Source organism: Ruditapes philippinarum, unplaced genomic scaffold (assembly GCF_026571515.1).
Source record: "Ruditapes philippinarum isolate M1 unplaced genomic scaffold, ASM2657151v2 ctg115_1_1_1_1, whole genome shotgun sequence".
NCBI lineage: Eukaryota > Metazoa > Mollusca > Bivalvia > Venerida > Veneridae > Ruditapes > Ruditapes philippinarum.
This window is the reverse complement of record NW_026861567.1, coordinates 78,181-105,861: the sequence shown is the minus strand read 5'-3', so window position 1 is coordinate 105,861 and position 27,681 is coordinate 78,181. Positions and strand designations below refer to the sequence as shown.

The 27,681-nt window shown below is 30.4% G+C and overlaps 1 protein-coding gene across 4 annotated transcripts in view; it reads left to right on the top strand.

Moving 5' to 3' along the window:
* The window catches only part of LOC132716193 (serine/threonine-protein kinase Nek10-like), a 50,615-nt gene that overhangs the window by 4,111 nt on the left and 18,823 nt on the right, over positions 1-27,681 (top strand). Inside the window, exons 1-7 of one of the 4 annotated variants that reach the window (XM_060699399.1) lie at positions 3,990-4,188; positions 7,278-7,641; positions 17,797-17,857; positions 21,358-21,479; positions 22,071-22,169; positions 22,423-22,628; positions 23,097-23,164. In XM_060699399.1, coding sequence (XP_060555382.1) covers positions 7,526-7,641; positions 17,797-17,857; positions 21,358-21,479; positions 22,071-22,169; positions 22,423-22,628; positions 23,097-23,164 — 672 coding nt within the window. In that variant the 5' untranslated portion in view covers positions 3,990-4,188; positions 7,278-7,525. Of the gene's footprint in view, positions 1-120; positions 270-3,989; positions 4,189-7,277; positions 7,642-14,255; positions 14,883-17,796; positions 17,858-21,357; positions 21,480-22,070; positions 22,170-22,422; positions 22,629-23,096; positions 23,165-27,681 lie in introns of those variants that run through there. The other 3 variants (XM_060699400.1, XM_060699401.1, XM_060699402.1) reach the window with 3 other exon arrangements.

Sequence of the window (27,681 nt, the reverse complement as noted above, 5' to 3'; positions counted from 1 at the left end):
TCTAATGTGGATTTTGTAAGTTGCCTATTTTTACTGAGGGTGCCGAAGGGGTTCCATTATTATGCATCTTTCCATGTGTTTAAATTTATTGTTTCTAATGTTCTGTATATATACTTTCAGGATGACTTTGCAAGAACTGAGAACAGTGTAGTAGATGTAACACATGGATCTGATTGTTGACTAACCAATATGTGATAATATTTTGAGGAAGAGTGAATCTCGTTGGAGATGCCTCCAGGGGCTGAAAGGAGAAAGTCAAGCACATCCAAGTAAACCTTTTACTGTTCTTACAGAAATTTTATTTCCCCCATCCCACTTCCACCCCCAGCCCTTCTTTATTTTTGGGGAAAAGTCTGAGGCTGCTCTGACATTTGAAATGTAATTACTTGTTGCGGAAGATTTAACTTCATTTTCGTCCATTGGTATATCAAATGGGCCAAAAACACATTAACATCAGCACCTTGAAAATGCTATCATTTGCACCAACTGTTATATTCTCATTTTTGCCAAGTTTATTTTATAATATGCAAATTTTTTTTCTTCTTTATCTTCAAAAGCCTTGCGTTTCTCAGATTCTACTACATCTCAACTTTTTCAATCGTACTTTTCCTTGTCTATCAAAAGGATATGACTTTTGTGTATTTCTCATAAATCAGATACATTTTTACCTTTGTTTGTTTCGGTTTAGTTAAAATCCATATTGCTTTCATTAAAACATAAATTGGAAAAAACAAAATAAATTCTTAAAATTCTTGTATGTATGCATGTGTATGTTTTAAATATTGCGATTGTAATGTAGCAGTTATGAAAAACAGCTTGTGTATCAAGGCAAGTTAGAAGGATTAACCAGACGATAAAAAAGAATAAGTGGCGCAAATGAAAGCCTGTTTATTGGCTTTATCATTATAGTTGAGGCCATTTAATATTTGCTGCAACTAAATCAACCTATTGTAACCAGCGGTGAAAAGGGTCAGCTTCACTGTTTGCTATTCAGTCAGTACATATTTCAATATTTTCCCTAAAAATAATGGTTTTGCATGTCCAGATTAAAAGATGAACAGGTCTATTTAAGATATTTTGTGTGGTATTACTTAGGGTTAAAGAACAAAAAACCTTCACCCATTATTGCAATTGTATCCTAAATCAGTTTAAATTGTTACAAAACAAAGAATTCAGTCAATCTGTGATTTTGTGGTTTTAGCTAAAAAAATATATTAAAATAGCATTGAAGTATTATGTAAGAAAAAATTTGATATATGTAGTTTTAAATCTTAATTAAAGCTCAAATTAAACAAAATGACTCTTATTCAAAATAAAATTGTCACTAAAATTTTACTGTGAAGTCTTTGTCTATTTAAGTGCCATCTTTTTAAAAGAGATGATATTTACTGGTGATTGTGATACAATAGATTTTATATGTTAATTAATGTGGATTATTCCAAAGCTAATACCCCAGTACAAACAAACTTTCACTGTTTTAGCTTCACAGTGCACTACCGGTCACAAATTATTAGATAAGTTACTTATTTTTGAAGCTGTAACTGTAAAGTTTGTTTGTACCCCAGGAATAGCTGAGAAAAACCCAAAATATACTTGATTCCGGAGGTACTCAATTAAGAGGTTTGTTCTCAAACTTTCAGATCCATTCCCATTGTCGAATTTTGAATTTTTTTTTTAATCACAGACAACAAACAAACTCAAGAGCACATTTCTTTTAATACATAAATTGAAGGTAATAATAATAGGTAAAATAATGATATTGTGTTAATATGTTTCTATAATATGATTGTGATGGTTAAATTATTAGAATAATTTGTTTATTTTTATTAAGTGCATGACTTCATTGTGGTTATAACTCAAACCAACTTAAAGTGGCTTTAACCATTGTAGAAATATGATAAAAAGAGAGATTGTCAAGTTACCCTAATTTTGCATCTACCTCCAAATGGTTAAGGTTGTTGACTCCAGGTTGTTTCACAGGGAGGAAACCGACCTGGGACCCTTGAATCAGTTGGTAAATTTAACCAAATTGAGAATCTATATGTGGTATATGGTAATCTAGATTTGAGTCCCAAGTTTGAGAACTTTGTCTTTTTGTATAAAAACTGCTTACAAGTATGTTTTGCAACAATTTAACCAAGCACTAGCACAAACTGTTTTGTATAATATTGTGTGCAGATATCTCTGAGAATGGGTAGGGAAAGATAATGTTTTCATTTGGGAATATTAATGAGTGTTATATAACTTAATGACCTACTGGTAATATTAGTTAACTTATTCGTACAACTGTTTTTATTCAAAATTTTGTTCAAGAATTGGAAAAACATCAGATATTTTCGACTTGCAGAGTAACCCAATATTGGCTATAAAATCAGTGAAACAAAGAATTAAATGTATCATGTACAAACTTGTGGCTACATCTTGATAGATTAAATTTTTTTACAGGTGAAAATAAAGCATATTGCAGCATCATTGTATATTTCATTCAATGATAAAGAAAGAGAAAAGTACAACAGAAATTTTTTAACTGATATTTGTGGTAACACAGTCAAACAATTTTATCGTTTTTCCATTTCATTGAGTCCATTGAACGTTTTTATGTATGCGCACACGTCCGTAGAAAGATATTAATTACCCATGCTAAAAATATCTATTGTGGTTTGAAAGCCTTTATGTACCCATTGTTTACGACCGAATTCTGTATAGTCTTATTCAAAAATGTCTGTGAAAATTGAAACGAAATCATTGTCATAAGATTATGAAAGAAATGTTGAATGGCAGTAATTTTCAGATATATTCTCTTGAAATTTTATTATTCTTTTGAATGGGTTTTAAAACATATTGAAACTGTGAGGGTTGTATACCACGACTTTCCATGTTTTTTGATGGAACATCAGAAGATCAAACATGTTTATATTTGCATTTTTTCAATAGTGTGGTAGCCTAAGTGGTAAATATGGTGTCTTCCTCTTATACCTAACGATCGTGGGTTTGTGCTCAACTCAGGTCTCAAGTTATAAAAAAATTTCTGAGTTCTGTCTCAAAGCTCAGGTTTTGTGGGCTTTTCTTAAACCAATCAAATACCTGAGATCTGAGAATTAGCTCAAAGAATTTCTTGTGACTTTATATTGGTGAATTTTTCCAATTTTTTTCCGGAGCTTTATTAAACTTATAATAAATATGACTTGTTAAATGAAGAAATTGGATGTTTTTTGGTTGAAATTAAATGAATAACTTACAATTTTATATAAATTGTTATATAAAATTTAAACATGTCAATATTTTATCAAATTTTTAACCGGTTTAACAATAGAAACCTGTCTTTTTTTAAAACAATTTTTATGTTTTTTTAAAAATTATTTGTAATTTTTTATTAAAAATTAAAAATATAATTATATCTATTATAAGATGAATATAGCTTCAAGTTTTTAGAATGAAACAAATTAATAAGTCATTTAATAAGTATTAAAATAATAAGTATTAAAATTTATTAAAATTTCTTGAGAAAATATTTAATTGTTTAGAACAGAACAGAACAGAACAGACTGGAGACTGTCAGTCAATAAGAAAAAAAACAACAACAAAGTTTTTCACACTTATATTTACTTGTATTCCTAACACGTCATCACTCTTATTATAAAGCTTGAATCAAATTTGACAGAAATAATTAGAACTGAAATTTTGTTTGGCCAGATTTTGACTGTATGTATTTCACACTGGTAATCAATCCCATGAAAGGGTTTAAACCTCCCCAGCTTTTAAGGTAAAGTAATCTTATTACTAATGTATAATACACACATTGTCACGGTAATAGTTTAACGGGTTTTTATTGAAATTCCTTGAGTGGGGGAGCCTTTTATATATTAATATGTTGGAACTTGTCTTAAACATGACGTATGTTTGGGTTTGGGGCCGGGTATTATTAAGTTTTATATACTGTACTTTTGTTTAGGGCACTGTCATAAATTGAAAGGGTTTAAAATCAGCTGGTTAAGTGCGATAGAAGATGAAATTCATTGACAATTTTGGATTTGTTTAATGATTGATGTATTGACTTTTTATAAAGTGGAATTTAGTGAATATACAATACATGTACACATTTTTGTTTTTAGAATATTTTAATAATTATCTAAAATTCTAAATCAGTATTGCAAAAGGGATTGATTTCATTTGATATTTCTAAATGAGGTAATTAATTTTCATAAATTTTGTTTGTTTTATTTTGCATTATAGTACATCTGATCATTTATTAACCTTCACAATTGAAGTAGGATTCTGTTTTATAAGGAATTATTAATGAAATTGTTTAAATGGTTATTAATAATGTTTTTAATGTTTTTGAAAACAATTTACAGCATTGATTTAGAATTTTTTAGCACAATGATTCTGCTTGTTTGCAAAAATATTTTTAAATATTGTTTGACAAAAAATGACATGTCTTTGAATGTATAAATTTATAATTTTTTAGATTGTTTTACCAGTCAGTGGCAGGCTGTGTTTTGAAATGTTGTCAAAAAGTGGCTCATATAGTGTTGAATGATGGGAATTTAAGTACTCATGCCATAATTCAAAATTGTGAATGTCAGCATTTTTTTCTCTGCTTTGTTAATTTTCAAATATTTCTCTCTGTGTTACATTAATGGTAGTTCATTTTGTATTGGCTTAGAAGGAAATGTAAGCAGAAATTTGTTGTTGTAACTATATCTGTCTGTGTGAATATTTGATGTATAATCTGCTTTGTTTCTAGGTACATGACATATTGTCATATTGGACATTTGTAATATTGGATTTACTAATTGATTGGTTTTATTGTTAGCTTTATTACACCTGGTTAATTGTGCAGCCTCTTTTCAACATGGCACTGTTATTGGTCAATATGTTTGTACCAAATGGCAGACTTTTGTATTGGTTTAAGGTATCTGTTAATAATTGATTAGTAAATATTGCAGTTAAAAGCAATTGGCTATATATATTGGATTTTTATTAATAAGCATCATGTGTGGACTTATATTGTCTGTATACATAGGCAGAAGAGATCTCATATAAGGCTGAATTGACCTATCAAAAAAATGTTTTTCCACAATTTTACTAAATTCCTGTAAAATTGACAGACAAAACTAAGTGAAGTGATTTATAAAACTCACAAGTTGCACTGTGCTGTGTGTGCTATTGTGAAACATTTTGTATTTTATAGCACCTTGCAACTTAAATAAGTTCATTTTCCCGTGAATTATTATATATAAGTGTTTAATTTTAGAGCCCAAACCTTAGAACGTCTCTGTGAAATTATTTCGGTTCTATCTGTACCAAGATTGCAGTGTCAAAAAATTGATTCAAACCAAAGCATTATAGTCATAAAGTCTTTTTGGTACTTAATTTGCTGCCACTGAAATGCATTGGTCAGATTTTTTTTCAAGGCATTAATATGGATTAATATTTAATTACATTAAACAAAAATGGCATGAAATTAGTTACTCTGCATTTACTGCATCAGCTTTCCGCTTAGATTAGACATAGAACATTCTATTCAAATGTAATTAACTTCTCAATTAATTATGTATTGAAATATCTCCGGGACTAATGTACTGCTTGACAACAATGAATTAATTATTGATACTGTGTTATTAAGTTAACACTGATTCTTTGTTGGATACACAAATGCGGGAATAATTATCTCTGTTTCATTAGTACTAGAAGGAGCAAGCCTCAAGATTTGTTGTACTGGTTTATAAGATTTTATGAAAAATTTTTAAAAAGAAAAAAAAAAGTAATACTACAGACTCTCTCATGCAGTCATACTATCACAAAATTTAATATTGTATAAACAATATTACATAATTTGTTCTTAAATTATAACTAGTAAAAATGTTGTCTATATATAGTACATGTATATAAATCTGGTGATTCAACTATATAAGCCTTATATTATGCACCTAATATCCACAGAATTTACCATGTTATCAAGATCGATATACATGTATTGTACTAAGAATGGGTGAGGAAAGTGTGCAGCCTGGCTAGGACTCAAACCCTGGATCATCAAAATACCTTTCTGTAGCTCTATGAATTCTGAAAGTACCCTTGCAGCTTATAGATTTCTCCCCGATTAGTGAACAATTCTACATCATGACATTTCAAAAACTTGATCTTTTTTTATTAATATATAAGAAATAAAATAAATAAAAAAGAACATAATTCATTAAGTTAAATTAAAAAGTGAAAATGTATCAAATTAAAAAGTATGAATATTGTCAACAACCAAATGATTCATTAACAGTAAAATATTAACTATTGAAAAAATATCTCCAAAACTGTTTATTTCCAATTAATATCTAGTTGATAATCTATAATGCTCTTTTTAAGTGTTTATTCATTAATTAATGGTTCTGTTTGAAACTGTGATAAAAATTAATTTCCTGTTACGACTAGAATTCTCTCTCTCGTTTAGATCCTGTCAAAGTTTTTAAATCGCATATTTGTCAGATGTATTTGGCCATTGAGTTATACGATTGAAGCATTCGACTCTGTCCTCGGATTGTGGATCAGAATACCTGTGTATTTAAGATCAATACTGGTACTGAAGCTGACAATGATGGTGTACATTTGATGATTATTGTATAAGGTAGATATTGGTAAATTGATTAGAGTTCCAGGTACAGCGAACTTGTTGACAATTTTTACAGTGGGTGGTTCAGTCCAGTTGAGTACATAATGTTGTTATAATGCATTGGAAGTGGAAATGATGAAAATGATGTCTTAGGATTCATGAATTGGAATTATAATATTTCTTGGTGATTTTTATTTTTTACGCAATTTTTGGAATTAATTTGATAGAAGGATTTCAATAGTAGGTATTATAAAATTGCATTTACTTTGAGTGGTCAAGTGGGTCAATTGACCAATTTAGATATCTTAGTATCTTATAGTTCATGATTTTTGCTGGGAAAAATGATTTTATGTTTGAGTAGCGGATTTATAGATAATGTAACACTTGAAATTTTGATAATGCCATCTTCAGAAATACAGGACTAGTTCGTTTGGATGTCTTCTTTCGTTATCTTTAAGAACGCTTCTTCAGTTTGTTGTAGATTTTGATTGGTTTTAAGGCTTTTGACTGATTTTAATATCAGTTTTTCACTGCACAATTATAGTGGTTATATTTGATAGAAGATGAGTACAAATGATAAAGATGTTTTGCTATGAAAGTCTTTCAAAATTGCACTCAGTTATTGTGATGTATTTTTAATAACAAATTTAACTATTTTTTAAAATTGCAGAAAAAGAATATAATCTTCAAAGATTATTCTAAATTAGAACAAGATAACCACAGGTTTATTATATATAAATTACAAGAGGCTTAGAACATGTAGAATAAGTAAAATTAAATTCTAAAAGATATTGGAAAATATTCAATAAACAGTACAAGAAGTGACAAAGTGACCTTGACATTGCCTCAAAGGTATGGAGATTAGTTTTGTTTAATCTCTGACCTAATTAATAGTGTTAATTAGTGTTTAATTGGACGATGGTGACACAGAATGCTATTTATGGAAAATATGGCGGATCTCATCAATGTGCTTGTTACAGACAACTTGTTTTACCTCCAATAGAGAAGAGCATGGAACCATGCATGAAAAACAAGTAAGTTTTACATCAATTTGCGAGCGTCAGAAAGAAAGTTTGATCACATTACCTTAGTATCAACATGTACATGTTACATGTTAAAATTTCTGCAACTTTTTCCCTAAGAATTTTAAGTGCTAACTGGTCTTTTAGCTGCTAAATAAGAACAGTGAGGTATTACTTAAGGCCACTGAGACTATACATGGCTCCTCTGTTGGTGACAATTCAGACTGTTAACTAATTACAGTGCTTAGTTATAGTGGTGCTGGTGCCAGATCATCTGTTCATATTCTATAAGGTGACAATTATGATCATACTATGGCAGTTTTATGCTTTTAACCTGTAACATGCTGGAATAGAAAGCAATAAGCCTTTGCCACCAGTATAGAACCAGGCCAGCCTACACGTCTGTTCAGTTTGACCAGACTGTTTGACCACTACTGTAGCTCAATTTCTGTATTTTGATATTGAAATCCCTTAATTTTCAAATGAACTGTTCCAAAGTCAAAGCTGGGGCTTAAATAAATGCATTATAAAATTTCAGAAGGTTAAACGTCAAGGATAGTGCATGTGATGCTGAGATTCTTTATGCCAGAAGTTCACCACTGGTTTTCTTAAATACCACACTAAATATAATCTGAAAGAGACTTTTCCTTATTCCAATCTGGACAAAACCATTTAACATTTTTAGGGGAAATTTCTAAACAAAAGTACTGACTGAAATAGCATTGGCAGGGCCGACCAGCATCAGTCAGCATTAATGTGCTTGCTGATTTTAATTTGCACTGATGGCATGGGTATATATTTAGTTGCTGCAAGCAGAGTAAAATTATAACCCACTCAACTGAATAAGTTATTAGACTAGAAAATAGAAAATTTATATTTTTATTATTTAATGTATTTTCTCACAGCAATTGTGTGATAAACCTGGTGCCTTAAAATCATTTTTTTGTTTTTGTTTGATGAATTATTTAAGGAATCATTATTTATAGATATAATTATATTGCCAAAGCTATGATAACCATCTTGATGTCTCTTAAATCATTGAAAATTAATATTCTTTATAACTTCAGAAAAAAGCTGAAATTTTTTCAGTATGTGTTGCCAAGTAACATCAAATTTATAAGCGATTGAATTTGTTTTGAAGAGACGTTTTTTTTTATACTGAAAGATAAAAGTTATCTCTAATGTTTACTGCAGGGCAAAATGCAATTTTTACTTTCATTGCGACACAATAGATTAGGGCAAATATTGATGTTTAGCTTTACGATAAATTGGCCGTTTCTCAAACGTTTGACAACATCCACTAAGCTGTGTATTCAGACAGCTCTCCAGTGGAACAACAAGAAAAGCATTGATGCAAAGCATCAAAGGGCGACGCCAAATGAATTTGATCCAGGTTTGCATCTAAATACTTAACAAAAGATAGAAGTACCATTTCATGTGACCTGGAGGATAGGCCCAGTTTAAGTTGAAACTTAAACCAAAAAGAAAAGACTCTGTCTTGCCAAGATGCAAAGACAATTTATAGTCTTATTAACTAATCTTACTATTTATTTTACCAAATACAAGGATACCTGTCATCATCATATAATCACAGGCACGAGTATCGGACCTGGGAAGAAAAAGTATGACCAGATTGATAAAAAAACTGTGTTCATCTTAAAAGTGTCAAAAACCAAAAAAAAAATGTAAATAATGACCCCCTTTAAAAATATACTATTAACTTAAAGTATATTTTTAAAGGGGGTCATTATTTACATTTTTTTGGTTTGTGACAATTTTAAGATGAACACAGGTTTTTTATCAATCTTGTCATATTTTTTCTTCCCATGTCTGATACTTGTGCCTGTGCATATAATAAAAGCTTATTGCTTAGGTTGCAGACATGTCATTGACATATATTAGACATAAAAGAGGACCTAAAATGAACATCAGGGGGACACCATAGGTACTCAGAGCAGTAGGAGAAGGAGAACCAGCCACATCAACCAGCTGCTATCAGAGATAAGACTTGAAGCATGTAAGAATGTCATTACATATGGCAGATACTTCAAGTTCCATGAAGAAGAAGAAAAAAGAACTTCTTCATGTGCAGTATAGTGTGATCAACTGTATCAAATGCTTTGTAGATCTAAAAGTATCATGCAATACTGCCTTTGTCCATTTCAAATAAAGTACAATCTATTAAATGAGAAAAACCACTTCTAAACCCTGACTTAAACTGCCTGACCATGACTCGAACCCATGACTTTCAGAAGACCAACTGAGCTATCCGGCCGGCTACACATTTTCTCTTTAATAATGAAATAGTTCTAAACCACAACATATTTCCCCACTCTATTAGTTTATGTCCTTGAATTTCTGATGTTTACAGAGCATAGTGAATTAACTCATGGTTATATGCAGTCACTGGATGAGAAATTTTTCAGCTTGACCAGAACTCAAACCTGTGACCCACAGAATAATGTACCGCGGCTGTAAGCGATTGAACTATCTGGCCGCTTACACATTTTCTGGCCTAAATAGTGAACAGTTCTAAAACCGTGACAGATATTTAGATTTTTAAATCAACAGATAATTAATTCTTAATTAATAAATAAGAAAATAAAAACCTTAGATACTCATAGTCTAAATTAAAATAACAATTTATATATTATGTATAATTAATTTTACTAAAAAGGGCTTAGACAGTAAACTATTGGTTGTGCCATTATTTATAACAGGTCAATTTGAAAGTGAACATAACTGTGCTAATACATGTACAATATCTATTTTTTGTACGGATAAAAAACTAACCCTTTTTCTATGATTTTTGTGAAATTTTATGAAGGCTGATTTGTATTTTGCATCAAGGGCACTGGGCGAAAACATGAAAATGCAACAAACAAACCACATTGTGTCTGGCGCCTTGTTACTTTTTTGTACTTTGTTGGTTTTCATGTGGCAAAAATCACCTGCTATAAAATTAAGTGTACAAATTTATTCAAGGGCAAGTAACAATCTACTCTATGAAAAGTCTGTTGTCGGGTTGACTCAGGAGACCTGAAGCTTGGAAATTGAGACCGGTGTCCCTCCATTACAAATAGATAAGACAGAAGCTGTCCTTTTCAATCTATGCACATGTTAGAAAAAAAATTAGAATAACCATTCAAAACATGATTTTTTGAGACTTTATCAATTATATTGCTTGATCCAAGTTTCAGGACATTTTCAATCAATACATGTATTATCATTTATAACTTTAAATGAAAGTATCATCCCTTTAATAATAATGACATAACTGTAACTCTTTAAATTCAGAAATATTATAAGTCTCATCATATCAATATACTAAGATATACATGTATGCACATAACATTAATAATTCCCAGTTTCTATTAAATAAATATGAAATCCTAGCATTAACATTGGTACTAATGGATGGAATTCAAAATCTAGTAGAATATATAAACTCTGTTATAGATACTATTATTAGCCAGCTAACACTGGGTATAAACAACTATAACCTGTAGACTGATCAATATATGTATTATCATTAATTAATTTAAATGCAAGTCTCATCCATCATAACTGTAAGTCTTTAAATACAGAAATACACATTATATCCATATACAATGATACACTTGTATGCACATTACATTAATAATTCTCAGGTTCCATTAAAAATAAAATATAACATCCTATTGACAGGAATTCATAATCTTGTAGAAAGAAAACTAATAATGTATACATGATATTGTGTAGTATAAAAGTAAAAAAAAAATCTCAAATAGTCTATATCATGTGTTACAGATTAAGTTGTGTTAGTGTCTAAACATTAAATGCATATCTCTTACAGTAACAAATACTGTCCCTCTTTTAACCTTCCATTAGACTTTACTATACAATGTATAACTAACTGCATATAATGTAATCAAAGTGTTTAAAATGAGCAACCTATATGTATAGCTTAAATATTCTACTTTTCATTTTTACCAAAGGTTATTTTAGTAACAATTCATATACAAACACATAGAAAATAATAATTTCACATAGTGATTAGAAAAATGCCTCTAGCAGAATACCTATAGGTATGTACCAACTGAACAAACTAGAAAAATCTGGTCTAGGGTATATCAAGCCAGTAAAAATATATATCAATATTCACTCATCAGGGCCTCTCTGCTTTTGATGACCTTACAACTGGTAAATTTTATAAAAAACAAAAATAGTAAGTAATACTAAAGATAGAGAAGACAGAAAAGAACAAATAATTTAGTAAACATGAGTTACTTCCCCTTAAAAGACTGAAAACCTGAAACCCAAGAGAACACCCTAAACATTAAAATTACGAAATGTTGCAGACTCAGTCAGTTTTATTAAGCCATGCAAATTAATGGTAAAGTATTCATAAAAAATAGATGACCATGTGACAGCAGTTATTGCAGAAAATCGGATAGCTTTTCAACATCCGGATACTGGTACACTTTGTAAAAAACAACCGTTCTGTGCAACAGATCAACGTAATATGGATAAAATCAATAGGATAATCGTTAACAACAGTCCATTACCTATCCTTATACTCATTTGCAGGTGAACTTTCTTCTTGTAAGAAAATTTTGAAAATATATAAATGAATGAACGAAATGGTTACGGCATCAATGTAGACCACAACGATATTCGAAATCCGGGTTTTAGTATTGTCAATAAAACTAAGGGACAAGCTGTTAAACTGAGCATGCAATTTCGTGAAAATAATATCACAATGCACATGCTTTTTATATAAAGTTATTAAATACAAATATAACAACATATTTGTTTACATGATTTTTACGAATCAAAATAAATCTAATTAACTCAACATGAAATTAACTGCTAATAATAACAGCTCCTTCCATAGGCAAAAATAAAAAGCATTCCATATAAGACGACGCCGCTCACCGGCGTCGCCAATAAACCTTTCAATAGATTAAATTCATCTAAATTTTCTACATTTCTATGTAACTGCGACAAAATCCATGAAAAAAAAAAGAGGCGATGTTTATAAACCTTTGCCCTGCCTCTTATATCCAGGTAAGAGCAAGTGGTCCTTGGGAAATGACCTCAGGTTTTTGTTATTTACTTCTTATAGCCATCAGGATAGTGGGATACACACCATTAAAGATGCTGATTAATTTTAGGTACTTAAATTTAAACTTCTAATTTCAGAATTAAGAATATTTGGGAGTTTCCCTGAGTTTGTCCCTGGGTACAACTTTGTGCTTTTGCACTTATTATTATGGTTCTATTAAAACTGCATTGCAGCTACTGAGATAAAAGTTTGTACTATTGGATTAGATGAGAAAAAAACACATTTGTAGAATATTATTTTATTATATATTTACATCTTTTAAAAACATATGGCCAAATGACCTGTCAAAAAGCCCAATAATAACTTAATAATTATTAACCCTTAACATGCTGAATATTTTAAATGGACTTGTCCCATTTCCATTTTTTGGGTTTGTCCATTATCAAATTTAGGGATATCAATTTGAATATTTAAAATTTGTCAGCCAACAGTATAGAGCCTGGTCAGACTGCACGGATGTGCAGGCTGGCCTTGCTCTATACTGGTGGCAAAGACTTTATGCTTTCGGGTCCAGCACTTAAAGGGTTAAAGTTATGGTGTAAACACTTTTAGTCACTTCGAATGCAAAGCAAATTAAAAAATTGTGACAAAAATGCTTAAAATATTTCTGTAAAATGATAAATAATTAACAGGTCCTTAGGCTATTTCAAGTTTCTTTTCATCTATAGTCTTTTTCTATAGATTTGACTATTTTCAAGCAGAAAGGTGTTAATTATGACATATTTCCTAACAGTACTGTAATACTGTGACTAATAGAACAGAATGGCCTATTTTTATTCAAATTCTTTAAAAAATATTTCAACACATAGTTTTTTTTGTCTACGTGATTGTCATAATGATACCTGTGACCGGCATTTTTGTCCCTTTACACTTGACTTCAAAGATGAAAAAAGACAATGCTGATATAATTAAATTGTGCTGACTAATACAATGTTTTGTTGATTTTATTGTTTGTTTTCATTTTCAAAATTGAAAGGATTACGTGATAAAAATCGTAAAGTTTTCTTTTTTGCAGAAAAATTGATTATAATCAAACTGAAATTGAAACCAGTATTTTATTGTTATAGAAATATTTTGATCTGAGGGAAAAAATGAGACAATTTTTGTCTGAAAAACAAAATTGACAAGAGGTTTTGTTGACATAATTAATGCTCGTTAAGGGAATTTGTAAAAAAATTCAATATAAGTCTTTAATTCCACTACTGATTTGACCAATTTTTCTTGCTTTACAATAATAATACAGTCAGCAAGGGTTTATATACACACAGTTAAAAGTATTACGTGTGTTTCACTTTCGTTGAGGGAAAAACGAACTTTTTTATCAAAATAAATCATTAAAGAGCTTCGCTTAAGTGTCATTAAAATATATATCGACACAATGACTTACAAAAGAATAACCTATATTTGACACTAAAAATATTTAATCTCGCCGCGTTACCGTAAACCTATTGTTGACACTTAACCAAGCTTCATTACACAAGTTTGATAATAACGGTATATATAGGAATAGGTAAAACCTCAGATACTCCTATACACATTTCCAATATAACACTCAACGGAACCAATTGAATGAATGGAATATACTTTGAGGTTTAAGTTCAATATGATCAATGTTTGGGCCGTAAAGATATTTGAATTAAGATTAAATATAAGTTCTCGTGTAGAAATTTAGCAGTACCACGTTCTTTAAATTACATGACATTGGGAAATGGTTAAAAGACTTTTGTTTTCGCTCCATTAGCAAAAGCTGGATTTATAATTTTCAAACTTAACTTATTCTCTGGGCAATATGTATTAGGATATACAGTTTTGGTTATGGAACGCTGAGTTTTATCTCTTTATGTTCGATTAATAAGCAATTTTTTTTCTAAGTGTTTAGTTTTGTAAGTGAAAAGTGTCAACATTGCATTTTTTTTTTTTCTTCAAAGATCGGAAGTATTCAGTGATACATATGTGAAATTTATGTGTAGAATAAAAGGATTAGGTTTATTCCATTGAGATTGGTTCTCGGGTGTAATTAGATATTTATCTATTGATAAAAGGAATTATATACTGCCCTACATTGTATTTAAGTTGTTACGAGTTCGAAATATATTAACAACTTTAGGGTCAATCTTGAAGCCTGAATTTACATGTCTTCCAAACGGTAAGTGAATTATATAAAAAAAATGTATTAAAAATATCAATCAACAAATATACAACAGTATTTCAATTCTTTAATATTTTGGTAATTGTATAAAAAAAATATATGCAATGATTGTTGTTGTAAAACAGTAATTTCATGCTTTAAATAGTAATCTTTTGCTGAATAACTAAAGTTTCTTGATTTATAATACTCAAGAACCACATTTTTTAATGTACATGTATAAGTTCAACATTATAGTTTTAATTAATATGTCATTACTGGTAAAAGCACAGACTGTGGGTCACACAGGCTAGTGTGTGAATTTCTCTACCAGCTATATTAATATAGCAAAAGCTTTATTGGATTTGGCCATATTGGCCATATTGTTTCCAATTAACAGTGTTGGACCTTGAGTGACAAGTTAATTAATTAACCCTTTGACTGGTTGCAGCAACTTATTCTCCCCAATGTGTCCAGTGCAGAACAAAATCAGCACTGTTTGCCACAGCTAGTAATATTTTGAATTTTTCCCTGGAAATGATTAATGGTTTTGCCCAGATTGAAAGATGGACTAGTTCATTTAAGATATTTAGTGAGCTTTACCATAAAACTCTTAAAACTCGTGTCTTTAAAATTTTCCAATATGACTCTGGAAATCATAAGTAGTAAAATTTTAGTCATTTAATGTAATAAATTACAACAGGAGAAATCAGAAAATAAGATATACCTATCCAATATCTATACCTATATTAACCAACATCTTAGATTAATGCTAAAGACTGGTTGATTTCTGTGTGCTGTTAAACCAACATAATTAGATTAATCTAAAGATTGTTTTACATTGACACATAATTATATTATACTCACAGATTTGGAAAGCAAGTATAATTATGTAAATATTATGAAAAAAATATGCTTATAAATTAAAGAGAGAAAAATCATTTCAGGATAGGGTACCAGTCAAAGTTCATGTGTCTCTTCATTAATTCCAGTGCATAGTTTGAAATTTTCCCTAAAACTGATGAATGGCTGTTGTCCTGATTAAAAGATGAACAAGTCCATTTATGATATTAAGAGCATTAAAGGATGAATAAATGACTCATCTTGGATTACTTATAAGAAAGATATATAAGAGTTTATTTATTTAGCTATAATATATCTATGTTCTTCATTATGGACCCATTTAGAACATGTATGAAATCTTATCATTTCCTTAAAGTGAGTTCAATACAAAAATGTTCTTAATTGTAAAACTCTTTCGGAAATCGGAAATCAGTTAACTACTAGTATATATTAATATAGCTATATTTAGAGCAAATGACAAAGTAAATATATATAACAGTTAAGTGATAGATTGTCACATATCTCACTGGTAAACTTCATTGCCTTGTATACTAAAGATTGAGTGTATACTGCTGGCTGGCCTGTGTTTGTTTACTTTCATTTGATCATAAAAGTTTAAATATAAAGTAGCTCTAAGCATAAATTACCAGCCATTGTGAAATGTGAAATGAAAGATTTGAAGTTTTGAATATACTTATTGAAACTGATGTTTGATTTATAGAATAAATAGTATTACATCTTAAATGATATATTACATGTATTTGTTTTACTATTCAGTCTTTAAGATGAGTTACAAAAAAATGAAAAAATTTGCAATGTACAGTTTTTTAAAAATATTTTTATCTTTTGGTCTGCATACTTCAAAAGGAAGTGTTATGCCTCCCACAAGGGATCTTCAGTGAAACATTATATAATTTTTCTTCTCTAATTAAGTATCTATACTTGGTGTATTTGAATTTGATATATGATTGGTGCTAGGTTGCCATCAGGCACTTTTTCTGTTTGATCATGTATCATGTTTGCACCAATATCAGTCGGTTTATATCTAGAGAACCTCTTAATGACAAATATGATGCTCTCCATGTTGAACTGAGCAGTGGGTGGTCTTCTTCTTTTAAAATTATGTTAATTATATACTTTAAAATAACTGTTCATGAAAGTTCATTTTCCTCTTTTAAAAATAAAGTTTGTAGGAATAGGTAAAAAATTATGTTTACATATTTAATTCTAGTTCATAACAAAATAAAATACCACTCATCATGTATTGAACTTTTTGGATGTCATTTTGCCCTGAATGCTAATATTTAAGTTCATGTCAACACGGCCCTTTAATTACAAACACAGAAGAAACTTACATGAGTTTCCAAAATATTTAAAAGAAGCTTTGTGTGAACATAATATGCTATTTTGTTTAATTTTATAAGTCAATAATTACGACTTGAATAAATATTAAATCAACTTTGAATATACATTTTAAGCTAAAACCACAAAATTTATATATTATTGAATTCATTTTGATGAGGTTTACCTAAGTGGTACTTATTTTATCCTTTCATAGAAGAAAAAATGAGTGTGACTACAAAAAGGATTGGAGCACCCCTCTAAATACCGTATTCCGGTATATACCGGACAAGGCGCTTGAACTATAAAATGCTAAAATCTTGCTTTTTCACCCAACGGAATGAACTTTAAAACGTCTAATTCATCTTTTCACACCGATTTATGTCAGATAATGAATGAAAAATGTAAAAATCGGCGAAAAAAAAGATATTTGTCTATTTTGTGATCATGATTTCTGCAAGCGTCTACAGGTACTGCTCCAATCCTGTATTGAGTTAAATCCAGAAAAAATATGTAAGAACTCATAATGTTGTAAAACTACAGTGTATTTTTAAACCTTTGCATGCAATTTAGGTGCCATTTATTAAAATAGACCTGTTTCACCTGAGCCAAATGCTGCCAGTGTTCAACACCATGCAGTATAACCATTATGAGGACTATTAAGTTGTCTATATTACAATATTGAAATCTTCTAAACAATCATTTGATAATTCAGTACATTAATTATAATATATTTTGTTTGTTTTTGCAGAGAAATCAAAGACCTTCAGCAACTTCTTGGTTACATCAAACTTACTGTCAGTCAGAAACAGGTATGTTAATTTCTCCCTGTATTTCACTACAACCTCTGCAGCGTGGAGACAAAGCTCTGAGACTCTCAGGTGTTGCTCCAGAGAAGTTTTATATACAGTATCTTTACTTTGTGTTGTCCTGCACATTAATTCTCTTCTGATTTTTTTTTTCAGAATCTATTGTTTATGAGGTTTAAGTGCCTGATCCAAGAATTGTTCATTCTTTTCAGTTCAGTTCTAAATGACCATCCTAGTTTGTTTTTTCCTGCTAGTTTATTTATATTGATGCTTTACTTACAAGTAGACTTTTGACTTGGGGTTAGTTTTATATAAGTCATAATTCTTTAGTGCATTATAGGAAGGTCACTGATAGGATTTTTAATGGATTTTTGACTTATTTAAATCTTTTATGTTAATCTGCTTATAATATCAAAGAATCAATTAAGCTTGTCAGTAAATTAAAAGTCTGTACCTATGTTTGCATATTTGCATATATGAGAAACCCCGCTTGGTTACAATTAGGGGGGAATGGTAAAGGTACGACTTTATTGACAATGTTCTTGACATCTACCTTAGCGTGGGTCAAAAATTTTACAATGACTGTTAAATATGCATTATAGATCTCAACAGTTTGTTTGTATATTTTTATTAAAGAGATTTGTGTATTTGCATAATGTCTATAGAATAAAGTCCAAGATGACTTTTAAAGGTCACTATAAGTGTAAATTTTAGTCATAAGAATATTTTTAGGTTTGTCTGTCGTTATGCATGTCATGATGAAATTCACTATAGATTTCCATATCACTATTAATTTTAAACCCTTACCAGTTAAATATCTTAAATAGACTAAACCAGCTTTCAATCTGGCCAAAACCACCATTTTTAGGGAAAATTTGAAAAATATTACCTGCTGAACTAGGTACACTGGGTAGACCATGATCTGACCGCACTTCAAGACTGAATGTTAAAACATTTTAACTCAATGTTAGACTCCAAATTCTACTGGAGGCTTAGGTAATTAATAGCCATTATTTTATAAAAATGGCACTGCCAAAGCACCTAATTAATAGGTGGCAGACCACACTTTATTTTCAACATTTCCAGTTACTTTACTCTCAGTTTAATATGGTCACTTTGGTAACGTATTTATCTATACATTAAAAAAAAAGTGTATAAATGTTTCAAAATATCACCCCCCAAAAAAGTAATTTTTAACCCTTGTTTTTTTTGCACTAGCTTACCCATATGTTAATTTCACATGGTTTAAAATCAGTACAGATCAGGAAATGTTTTGGAGAAATTGTTTTTATCAGGGTTTAAATTGGGTTTTAATTACAAATCCCCTGCAAAGTTAATGTGATAAGTACGTGAATTATGAAAATAAATACCAGTTGCGAAAGTGTATAAGGAAAAAAGAGGGTCACCAAATATTATGACATTTAAGTATCTCCATATCAAGTAGAGAGTGAATGAGTTTTGACAGGCAATAAACCTAAAGAACTTTTGAGAGCTTTCCATATCTTGTAGATATAAGCGTAAGTCATAAAAGTTTATATTTGTCCAAAAAACTGGAACAATTACAAGTACCTATTAAACTGCAACTCTCCCCACTTGATTATTTCCATAGAACCTTAATCGTATTTGCATTAAGGTTTGTTTTATGTATTTTTGCTTTTTAAGGAAAGGAAAAAAAGTGTGACCGTAGAACTTTAGATGACTCATGTAGTTCAGTACTTATATGATTTGCATATTTTAGATATTTTTTTCACAAGTCATTGTGGAATGATGTGTTAGATTTTTCAAGGCCCTAAAAAAACAAAATAACAGTTAAAGTGATGGTAAACATTTATTGGTCACTTGAAAATGGGTTGAAACTTCATGTGTTTTGATTAATTTGCCATTTTATTTACTTTTCTCACATTTTGATATACTCAAAGGGGACTTAAAACTATTTTGTTTTTACTATAAAATTTGATGTGTGAAGCATACACCTTTTTTGAGATCAACAAAAACTGTGCTAAAGTTTGTGGGTGATTTTTAAAACTGAATATCATCCAAATGGACTTGATTTTTAGCTCGACTATTCGATAAGAATAAGTAGAGCTATTGCAGTCACCCGAGCGTCGGCGTCGGCATCGCCGTAACCACTTATGTTAAAGTTTTTGTAATAGTTCAAATATTTTCAAAGTCCATAGACATATGGCTTTGAAACTTTGCACACTTGTTCACCATCATAACCCCAACCTGTAGACAGGAGGAGGTAACTCTATCAAGCATTTTGACAGAATTATGCCCCTTTTTCGACTTAGAATTTACGTTAAAGTTTTTGTAATAGTTCAAATATTTTCAAAGTCCATTGACATATGGCTTTGAAATTTTGCACACTTGTTCACCATCATAACCCCAACCTGTAGACAGGAGGAGGTAACTCTATCAAGCATTTTGACAGAATTATGCCCCTTTTTCGACTTAGAATTTACGTTAAAGTTTTTGTAATAGTTCAAATATTTTCAAAGTCCATTGACATATGGCTTTGAAACTTTGCACACTTGTTCACCATCATAACCCCAACCTGTAGACAGGAGGAGGTAACTCTATCAAGCATTTTGACAGAATTATGCCCCTTTTTCGACTTAGAATTTACGTTAAAGTTTTTGTAATAGTTCAAATATTTTCAAAGTCCATTGACATATGGCTTTGAAACTTTGCACAATTGTTCACCACCATGACCCCAACCTGTAGACAAGAGGAGGAAACTCTATCAAGTATTTTGACAGAATTATGCCCCTTTTTCGACTTAGAATTTACGTTAAAGTTTTTGTAATAGTTCAAATATTTTCCAAGTCCATTAACATATGGCTTTGAAACTTTGCACACTTGTTCAACATCATGACCCCAACCTGTAAACAGGAGGAGGTAACTCTATCAAGCATTTTGACAGAATTATGCCCCTTTTTCGACTTAGAATTTACGTTAAAGTTTTTGTAATAGTTCAAATATTTTCAAAGTCCATTGACATATGGCTTTGAAACTTTGCACACTTGTTCACCATCATGACCCCAACCTGTAAACAGGAGGAGGTAACTGTATCAAGCATTTTATTTACTATCAAGCACTAAGAATAGTCGAGCGTTGCTGTCCTACCGACAGCTCTTGTTTAAGTTTAATATTAAGAATTTATAACTTAAAGTTTAACCATAGCATCTGAATAGTGACTCTTCTGGAACCAAAATTGTTTAGACTTTGCATCCAGTATGGAGTGTTGCCTAAGTGTGCATGTCTGCACAGTCTGACCTATCGGGTATGTACTGTTGGTAACTCATGTTTTTGAATTTTGATATTGAAATTCCTTAATTACGCTTTGAATGAGTTGCTCTTAATTTAATGTGGGCCAATCCAATAGAAAAATAATTGTATGGTCAATAATATTACATTTGAATAACTTGTATTGTATCATAATAATATTGTGCTTTAATTAATCAAAGCCTCATTAAATTTTGTGAAACACTTTGTTTTTTTAGCTCCCATCAATAAAACAAGAAAAGAAAAATGGATCACTTGAATGTAGTCAGTGGCCTTCACCTCCTCAAAGGTCAGGAGGTCAAACATTGTCAGCAGAAGATACAGCTTTACAACAATTCAGGTAAGACTAAAAGACCTTGACCTTTAAAGGGCCAGAAGGTTGAACATTATAAATTGATGAAACAGCTTTTGTTCACATCACTTTTGTAATATTGGTAAATATTTTATGGTCAAACTGTCAGCATAATATGCAGTACCCATGCAAACTAGTGAACTTCCATATTTGGAAGTTCAAGAGGTAAAGAAGTTTTGTCAATGGCCTTGACCTCAGCAAAGGTCAAACATTTAAATTGTTTTTTTTTTCAACTGTTTATGATATTAATGAATGTTAATCAAGAATGACAATCTTTGACTGACTTGATGTATTATTTTGGAGTTTTGTATTTTAAAATATATGGCTGACATCGTTAAAAACCTCAATTTTTTTTAATGGACTTGTGCGTCTGACAATTTAAACAAAATAATTTTAAAAAATTAGGGAAAATTTCAAAACAAGTACTTCTGAATAGCCAATAGTGCAGACGATGATCAGATGGCACAGATAGCATGGGTAGACTACCAGGCTAAGGGTGAGCCTATATGATAAATGAAGTAAATTGCTTCATATTATCTCATTGCATCTACTTCACAAGATTTCTTTTTAATATTTCAGTTCAAAGTACCATGCTGTACGGAACTTTAGTCAGCATATACATCATGCAAAGTTCCTGGAGGTATTCTCCGCCTTGATTGAATATAGGCTATGTAACAGGTATAGTAAAATTTATTGACTTTTTTTTTTTACTTAAACATAATTATGTCAGACAGCTCAGATTTTCTATAATGGTGCCAATAGGCAGGTCATTATTCTTCATGTTCTTATTCTGTAAACATATATTATTGTAAAATGTTAAGAAACATTTTGTCATTCCTCTAACAAGAACTAACCATTCAACAAATGTTTACTTTATTATGTAAGTATGGAAGTGGACCACATTTAGAAATCACACAATTCTATTTTTCAGTGATTGGATGATGTCGGCGGCTCCAGAGAGTATCCTTCGCATGTTGATGTGTCTACGTATTCTCATGCGAGACTCCGCCTACCAGAAACATTTTTTCGCACAGGGCGGAGTCAAGCAGTTGTCAGAATATTTCAACAAGGCGACAGATAGTTACCTGTATTATGGTGACACTCCCTGTATGGTGGATATTCTTAAAGAAATGACCAGTAAGTGTATAAGATTATATACTATTTTAAAAATGCGTCCAAGTCCTCCAAAGTTACAAAGGAAAAAATTCTGCAAAACAGCAAATGAACTCTTTTTTTTTATAGTAATCAAGCATTTTATTGACACTATCTTGGGTGAGAGAAAAAATTGCCATTAGAAATACATTGCTGATTAATGTATCTTAGTACACTCAAAACTGAGGAGTGAAAATCAAAATTTGAGATACAGGAGTACTTATTTCTTAGTAAAAAAAGAAACAAAAAAACCCAAACAATTTAGTTACATGAATATGAAAATTCTTTAGAATTGCGGTATACTTCAAACTTCCCTTGTAAAATTAAACTGAAGTAGTGTTAAAACCATGCATAATACATTAAATGTGTGTGAAAACTTATTTAAAGCACCATCTTTTTTATTCTTTAGATAAATCTGTACTTAAATTATAACAAATAAAAATCTTATTTCAGATATATTCCAGAAATTGTCCTCGGTAATAGAGCAGCAGGAATGGTTGATTGCTTGTGGTGCTCACACGGTAAGGCATCCCTGCTCTATTTTAACCCATATCATGCTAAATAGCTTAAACAGACAAATACTTGGTTTTGTGACAAAGTCCTGTCACTTTGTGTGTGTGTAGCTAAGGTTTATAATTAGAAAACTGAAATGTTACAAAACTTTGTTAACTGTGTTAAATATTGAAGTATGTTTGTTTCCAAAACTGAAGGCTGTAAAGACATTTTGTTTTTTTGGCAGCTTTAAATGTAAAAAATGTCATTATGTTGGTCATATGGCAAATTTCCAGCTTAATTATAGTGATTTTGGATCATATCTTAGTTAAACAAAGTAAATTAAGTTGTCTCTATGCAGTTGTTTAATCTCACCTTTTTGAATTTGAGAGGCAAGAATAACTTGCTTTTGTCACATGTATAAAGCCTTGAATTCCATGTAGTGTGACCAGACTTTATACTCTTAATTCAATTTAACAGTTGTTTGTTTTTTTTATATATTTAAAGCCCTTATAATTTATATAGATAGTCTTGTATTAAAATCAGGACATGGCTGTTGGTGCCAGCCCTCATAGTTCAGTCGGTTAGAGCACGAGACTAGTTATCTCGACTTTGTGGGTTTAATGCCTGCGCTGGTCAACTAAAAATTTTTATCAGTCTTTCAGATGAGATTTTAAATTGAGGTCCTGTGTATGAGTGTTTAAAAACTTGGTACGCGAAGCTTCTGGAATTTGGGCATCTTACTGTATCTGGTCTTCCTCCAAATATCTAAAATGAGAGGACTTGCCTATATTGGCATCTGGTGGCGAGTATAAATAAACCCAAATACACACACAGGTACCAGCCAGGGGCAGTGAAATCAATTGTCCATATTGCCCAGGTCGTCCAACAGCCTGTACAGACAAGTAGAAATTTTCAAGAATTTACTATATAAATATCATACAGACATTAGTTAAGAAATGCATCAGATAAAACAGACAATTAAGTCAAAACCAGATTTTGCCAGCCTTGACTAGCTATAGCAACTTTTCTTGAAAGAAAATCTAAATATAAGATAGGCGTATATAAAGAGATAATAATTTGAAACATTTAAAAATGATTAAAAAAAATGTCCATGAAAGATTAAAAGTTAATTAGTGTTTCTCTCTTTTATTCAAAAGCAATTTAAACTCAGAATCAGAATTGAACTAAAGCTGATTGGAAATGTTCAGAACTGCATGTGTGTATGTTTGTCAGCACTTTCTATTGACTAATGATAAAGTCATGAAAGTCGGTTAAAAGATAAGAATCATTGTCTCCGATGTATAAATCAATATGGCACACTATATTATCACTTTTCTTAAATGGTCCAGCTATTAACAGGTTGTTCAACATGATCTGTCATACCTAAATCATTTCATATTCACTGCCACGTTCGTTTTTTAATTGTTTTCTTTTACAAATGTTGTCATATTATTGTTTTTTTTTTTCATTTTTTTTTTTTCATTTTTAGTTCATTTATATTTATTAAATATTAACAGGACTTTTTAAAGTTTTGAAGAATCAATTTGTAATGGCTTTGTACCAGTGTGCCACAGTGTGAAAGTTGTGAACATAGAGTACTTTACTACATTATTTTGCAATCTTTGAATACTTGAAGAATTATTTTCTATTTCTTATATTGTATCAGAGTGCAAAAGTTGTGAAAAATCGTCAGTGTGAATTCAGAATGATGTCAGTGTTTTAATATAACAAAACAATTGTATTTCCAGCATTTTAGATGATATTTGAAGTTTATTTTAAGTACCGATATATGTGAAATTTGTTTATTAAGCAATAACTTTATAAAAAGAAACATGATAAAATTTGGTAAAAACGTTTCAAGGTTGTTAGCAAAATGTATATTGATGTAGTTTGCTATTTATTGAATGACAGACTATATAAAAGTTTATACCAACCAGTCCTCACATGTCTTTTAAACATTTCTGACTCTTTTGTACTTATTTTCTTTTATAGATTTAACATAAAACTGTTGAGTGAAAAAAGTGGTTAACATTCAGTTTGACTGTTTCTATTAGACAGGTTGTTTAAGCCTGCATCAATTTTTGATACAACAGATTGTTATTTTTCTCCAGATATGTCACAAGGTTCATTGGTACTTGAAATGTTCACATCAAAAGACGTAAATAACCCTTCAGAGGGCTTTAGGTATAGAAAATCAATTGATCAATGTCCCAATGAAAGAATTTTCTTTTCTTGGAGATCAATCAATGGGATACCTGTTAAACACTAAAATCCAATTATGTCTGCCAATCCTTGCTGATATTTGAGTTTTTATTGTGGTTTTTATGTCCAAATACATTAGAAGCAAGAATAGAATGGATCTAGGACACCTCAAAATGTCATAGATTGCAATTTATTACTGGTACATTTTGATATAAGTAAATCTTCTATGTATACATTATATCAAACTTACCTTATGCTCCCTGTGAAGGGGATGTCAGCTCTACTGACATTAGATTTTCATGGTTTTAGTTCTCGGACACATCCATTGCTTATCTTGGACAATTTTTGTGAGCTTTGTCGTACATCTTTCCATATTTTCTGTGATGATTTTGCAATTGAGTGAAAAGGTCAAAATCCAACTTGTAATAAGTATTCATTATTTGTCTGCAATTAAGTAAATCAATAAAATGCTTACAATTGTTAGATATGAAACTTAAATGCTACATATCTCCTAAAAACAAACACATTAGCCATATTTTTACAGCAAGTTATTTTAAACGTTTAAATTGTTCATTGGAGGAATTACAGAATGTCAAGAACGGATGTTATTACACATAGTTACATGATCAATTATATTGATACAGTATCAATGAAGAAAAGTGTGATCAATTTATGGGATGTTTATTCACGATAGGAAAACTCTTTAATAATATTTTTAGTAGTTTTCGCAGAATTGTTTTATCGATGTTGACAGCCAATATTGGACTGGTAGTTATTAATAATAGACTGGGTATATAGATTTATTGGTAAGTTAAGACTGAGCAACCATATTAAACAAGCATTTAAATGAAATCAATACTAATAATTGAGTCCCAGATAAAAAAAGGAATAATTTGTGTGTTTTTGTAATTTACTTCATTTAATTACTTGTAAAACACTGCAGACAGAATTGTAGACTAAATTATTTGACTTGACCATTTTTCAAATCATTTTTCTTTTTATTATAATTTTTGTTACATCATATATAAGCTATTATATAATAAATCCCCACATAACAAACAAACTTTGACGATGCACAACCATTCACTATAGATTAGTCAACATCTTCCACTGATTTTGAAAGTTTAAACTCTAAAAAAAAAATTTGTACCCCCAGATTAGCTGAGAAAACCCAGACTATTCTTAATTCTATAGTGAGTCTACAGGCAGAAATTGCATTTATAAGTAGGTATACAAATACAAGCCATCTAGACATTGAAGATGCTAAGGAAATCTCAGTATATTATACTGACTAAGCAGTTTCTTCAGTGATCTAATTATTCCTTGAAAGGAATGCCAGCTATTTATTGTTTAGAGAAGCTATAAATGTTTAATGATAATTGATCTTCTTCAATTACCTGATTTTCTTTTTACATGCACATATAGCTAGCAAGCTTTCTTTAAGCTGTAGAACATGATGGCAATTGGTTTACTGATCTCTTCTCACTATTGTCCTTGCATTGGAAATTGAATTTTTATGCTACATTTATGATACTTTGAAGTTATTGAATTATGTTTTACACTTTTTAACAAAATGAAAACAAACTTTTCAATAGGTTTATTGCATTTGTTTTAAAATTCTGTGGCAATATTCATTTAAGTCAAGTTACAGACAAGCACAGTTAGGAGAAAAATTATTCTAATGAGAATTAATTAATCTTATCATGCTAATTATCTTAAAATTTAATGGACTTGTCTGTCCTATACTCTGAACAAAACCATTTCTAATTTTTAGGTAAAAAAAGTTAAAATATATGCTGACTGAATAGCAAATACTGAGCAGACCATAATCAGGTGGCACATTAACGTGCCTGCTAATATTTGCCTGTATGGGTCCCATTTGTAGAAAGCCTCAAAACATTGTTACCAGTTTTGTGTTACATCACTAACTTTCGGTAAACTATTTGTTATCAAACCTTTTTCTAATATACAAAATACATGTACTGATTATAAATATAAAAAAATGCGGTTGTTTAAATTAATTTCCCATTTCCATTTTTTAGTCAGGCTTTATTTGATCTTTTTTGAGCACAAGATAAAGTTAAAACTCATGACCAGGAGATAATAGCAAAAAATTTCCCAAAAGGTCCCTCAGTGCTTCCATACATTTGTCAATTGAGGTCGCATATTTTTGTGACAAAAAATGATGTGATAGTTTAAGTCACTATCTCTGTAACATGTCCTATCATGTATCAATAATCCATTATGAGTGCTTTTATTATAACCCAAACAACGTATTTCGGAATGTTTATACTTTAATCAAACAAAACGTCAAAATCAGCGATACTCTGATAAGCGTGGG